Source organism: Mus caroli, chromosome 8 (genome assembly GCF_900094665.2).
Source record: "Mus caroli chromosome 8, CAROLI_EIJ_v1.1, whole genome shotgun sequence".
Classification (NCBI taxonomy): domain Eukaryota; kingdom Metazoa; phylum Chordata; class Mammalia; order Rodentia; family Muridae; genus Mus; species Mus caroli.
The window spans coordinates 40,171,126-40,175,758 of NC_034577.1; the positions used below are offsets into that span (position 1 = coordinate 40,171,126).

Genomic DNA, 4,633 nt, shown 5'->3' on the forward strand with positions numbered 1-4,633 from the left:
AGTCCCCAGGACCCACATGGTGGCTCACAACCACCATCAACTACAGTTCCAGGGAACTTCTGCTTCCTTGGGTACCAAACACACATGTGGTGCACAGATGTACATGCAATCAAATCACCAATACATACATAAAATAAAAAAAAAACAGCTTGAATATGATGTTTTCAGAAGAGATTTTTAAGTACAGATTTCAAAGGATGCCAGGTGTTTTCTAGACTGTAAGTGGTACCCCATCATGGCAGTCTGAAAGACTGCTGATGGTTTTAAGGTGAAAATGAAAATAAAAAATTAAAACTCTAACTCATGACAAAAAGTATTAAAAATTATCAGAAAAATTGATCCAGAAATTCATAAAATAACCTAAAAAGAACACAACCTCATTAATAAATGCAAATTGATGGTGGATTGCCACTTGTCTGCAGGCTGGCGCCTGCGCTGGCAAACCTAGTGGCAGGCGCTCATCAACATCTGTACCATCTCAATTCTAGGATTTCGTGAAACAATCTGATAATAGCCAGTAATGAAAATGTTACTGATACGCCATGGAAAAAACTACTTCCATACATTATGACTTTGAAAGCAAAATGAGCACACTCAAGTATAATAATGGAAGACTTACGCTAAAACCTTCACATCAGTTGCCCAAATATGTGTGACATTTTTTTACCTTTTTGCCTTAAAAAAAAAAAAAAAAAAAAAACAGTATCTCTTATTATATGTGTGTGTACTACAGCCACACAGGAGCTGGTGAAAGTCAGAAGAGAGCGTTAGATCCCCTGGAACTGGAGTGGGAGCCACCATGCGGGTGCCAGGGACTGGACTCGGTTGTTCTACAAGTGCCCTAAGCGCCCTGAAGTTTCCATCCAGACAACCCAGTTCTGCTTTTTATGTATTTTCTACTTTTTATTTTTAACACTAAATGTGAATCATTTGGATGAAATGTTGGCTTAGCAAGCTAGTAATATCCGAAACTAAAGTTGTGTGTTCCCTCTGACACTGTTGTACAGACCCGACAGCACCTTGGTTCACTGTCTATAGCAAACTGTAAGAAACATCTTTATACCTAGGCCGAAATTTACTCCCTGGTGGCTCGTGTTACCCGAGGCACTGAGGTGGGAAGATGACTAACATATTCCCACGTGACCACGAGTGCCTCCCATCGTACTAAAGGCTATCTAGACTCAGGAGACCGTTCGTGATTCATGTATGCTGTGTACCAACCCAAGGCCAAGAGCTGTACTCACATCTTTCAGAAGAAATAGCAGACTTACTTCAGTGGGTAACGGGGAACCTGAATCAAAAAGATAAGTAAAAATATTTTTAGGTGGATATCCAATTTTCACTTTGTGGTAAATACAAAAATTAATAACTCACAGGTAGATTTGAAGTTTTGTGCTTTACAGACAGGGTCATGGCATTTCTGATACCAAACTTCATTCTTCAGATCAACCAGAATCCTTAATGTATAAAGAAAAGAAAGCATTAATGCTCACACTGGATAGACAGTAAAGGTTAACTATATGCCATGCGCCAGAGATGTGCCTAAGACTTAAAAGATGGAGAAAAAATTCAAAAGCTAAAGGAAGAAAATAAACATGCAAAACCAAAAGAAAACTGGTTGCTAAAAATAACACTCTTGGCTGAGGGACCCATGGGCAAAGCACTCGTGTGTGCAAGAGCTTCCAGTCCAGCCCTCATAAAGACAAACAGAGAGAGAGGTGGCCAGGCGGCCAGCTCAGTGGGGAGAGCTTGATGCCCAGGCTTGAGGGCGGGAGTTCAGATCCCGGGAAGCCACATAAACACTGGGTGCGGCTGTAACCTCAGTGTGGGAAGGGAGACACAGGGATATCCTAGGAACTTAACAGCCAGCCAGCCTAAAGGGCTATAGAGGGAGACACTCAATGTCAGCCTGCACATGGATGCATGGAAGAGGGCTCCTCCACATACTAACACAGTAAATACAATATACAGGCACACATTTTTGGAAAGGCCCAAGTGGTGGCACACATGGAATCCCAGTGCTAGATGTATGGACAGGTAGACCTTTGGGACTCAGCGACCAGCCAGCTCTCTAGTGAGCTCTAGGCCCATGACAAACCCTCTGAAAAAATCTTTGTCCTCTGACCACTACATGAGTGCACCTGCCTGCACGCGATACATCAATACATACACTATACAGATGGACCTCTGAGCAGGAAAACAACAAAACAAGACAGGGACAGACAGTTCTCTAGGAAGATCCAGAAGTAAAAAAGTAATGTAGGTTCAAAGTATGTAAGGCAGACTGGACAGCACTGTAAGGAGGGCAGATCTACCCACAGAGGTGAGCAGAGAGTAAGAGGAGTGCGCAGCCACAACCAGGATGTCTGCACCTCTTTCCTACCCAAGAGGGCTGGTGTGGGAGGAGGCAGGGACGGTGGTAAGATTGTAAGAGTCCGAGGTCAGGGAAGACTGCTCAAAGTATGGTCTTCTGGACACGAACGGGCCATCAGACTCATGAGCTCAGCAGTTGTGGTTGCTGGCACAAATTTGTACAAGACCAAGCTAGTCAGTGTTCAATGATGGAGTGAAGAGGTGCACGAGCCTCCTTCCCTAGATGAGAGGTATGGACAGGCTATAGCTTCTGGAGGAGAGAAGAGCCAGTTGTCTTTAAGGATATAGCTCTTGGTAGGTCAACTGCAGTACAGCAGATGAACCAAAACTCAGTGGAAACGTAGGAAGGTGGAGATTGACCTGGTAGGATTGGGGCAGGAATTGGTGTGGCTTGTGATTGATTAGAACAAGCCATGTGAGGATTAACATGGGTAGGAACTCAGAGCCTGAGGTAGCAGGGAGGGCACTAGATCCAATCCTAGAGCTGAAAGGAGCAGTGCACACAGCCCCATCCCTAGTCCAGAGCAGTCTCCAACTGACAACAACTTGCTAATGAAAATTTAGTTTTCTTAGCCTATTCCAATGTGTTAGTTTTGTTTTCTCTTTTCTTTTTCTTTTTCTTTTCTTTTCTTCTTCTTTTTTTTTTTTTTTGAGACAGGATTTCTCTGTGTAGCCCTGGCTGTCCTGGAACTCACCCTGTAGACCAGGCTGGCCTCAAACTCAGTCATCTGCCAGCCTCTGCCTTCCAAGTGCTGGGATTCAAGGCAGGAGCCTTTTTATTTTCGGAGAGACGGGTCAATCTGGAATGGAGAGGAGGTGAGGAAAACTGGGAGAAGTAGAGGGAGGCGAACTGTAATCAGGATATATTTTGGGAGGAAAAAATCTATTTCAGAAGGGAAAAATGCACATTTATTTATAAAAAGAAAAAATATTGTACAAACTTCTTAAAGAATAAAAATTTTGTAAAGAAATTCTTTTATAAGACTTTGATAAAACAATGTATTCTCTTAGCAATCTACAGGTCATGCCAGGAGGTGGTAGTGATCAAGTAACCACAAAAAAAATCAGTAAAGGTGCAGAAAACATGAATAAGACATAGATGCAGTTAACAAACGTGACCTAATAGGTACACATGAAGCAGCTCTCTGTAGTCACGTGCAAGGCATTAATAAAGACCGACCCCATGCTAGCTATACTCTGAGCAGGCTGGAGGCTGGAGAGATGACTTAGTATTAAAGGACTTACTGCTCATGTAGAGGACCCAGTCCGTTTTGAAGCACCCACATCAGTTGGCTCACAATTTCCTCTAACTCCTGTCTCTGAGGATCATGTGTACATGATCTCACACAGTGCATATAAACTCACAAATTCACGATACACATAAACAAAAATAAATCTTTTTTAAAAAGTAAATGCATGAGTTTGGGCTGGAGAGGCAGCTCAGCAGTTAAGAGCACTTGCAGCTCTTACAAAAGACCCAGGTTTGTTGCCAACACCACATGACAGCTCACAACTGTAACTCTAGCTCCTGTATGTGGTACACATACACTTATGCAGGCAAACACTCATAGACATAAAATAAAAATGAGCCAGGCAATGGTGGCACATGCCTTTGATCCCAGCACTTGGGAAACAGGCAGGCAGATTTCTGGGTTCAAGGCCAGCCTGGTCTACAGAGTGAGTTCCAGGACAGCCAGGGCTACACAGAGAAACCCTGTCCTGAACCCCCCACCACCACCATAGTAGTCTCCCCCAGCCTTGAAGCAGGCTGATTCAGACCTTGCTGCCACTGAGAATGAGACCACCTGGGGTGGAGCCTTCCTACCTGCATGGCTGTATTGTTCTGTCACCTGCTGCTGCTCTTCTCCTAAGGCTGAGAGGCTAAACCTGTCTTCCTGAGATATTCCTGAGATGGCTGACAACCTGTGGACTTGGCAACCTAATGTTAACAGCTCTGACAGACTAGTGTTAACAACTTAGCAAAAAGCATCAAGAAGCCTGCAACATTGTACTTGAAGTCCTAGCCAGAGCAATTCCACAACAAAAGGAGATCAAGGGGATACAAATTGGTAAGGAAGAAGTCAAAATATCACTTTTTGCAGATGATATGATAGTATATATAAGTGAACCAAAAATTTCCACCAGAGAACTCCTAAGCCTGATAAACAGCTTCAGTGAAGTAGCTGGATATAAAATTAACTCAAACAAGTCAATGACCTTTCTGTACACAAAGGATAAACAGGCTGAGAAAGAAATTAGG

The 4,633-nt window shown here is 43.3% G+C and overlaps 1 protein-coding gene across 5 annotated transcripts in view; it reads right to left on the bottom strand.

Annotated features, from left to right (window-relative positions):
• Primpol (primase and DNA directed polymerase) overlaps positions 1-4,633 on the bottom strand; it is a 40,175-nt gene that overhangs the window by 1,286 nt on the left and 34,256 nt on the right. For all 5 annotated transcript variants that reach the window (XM_021169874.2, XM_021169875.2, XM_029480648.1 and 2 more), the window contains 2 exons: positions 1,375-1,457; positions 1,245-1,291 (listed from right to left, as the gene is read on the bottom strand). In XM_021169874.2, coding sequence (XP_021025533.1) covers positions 1,245-1,291; positions 1,375-1,457 — 130 coding nt within the window. The remainder of the gene's footprint in view (positions 1-1,244; positions 1,292-1,374; positions 1,458-4,633) is intronic.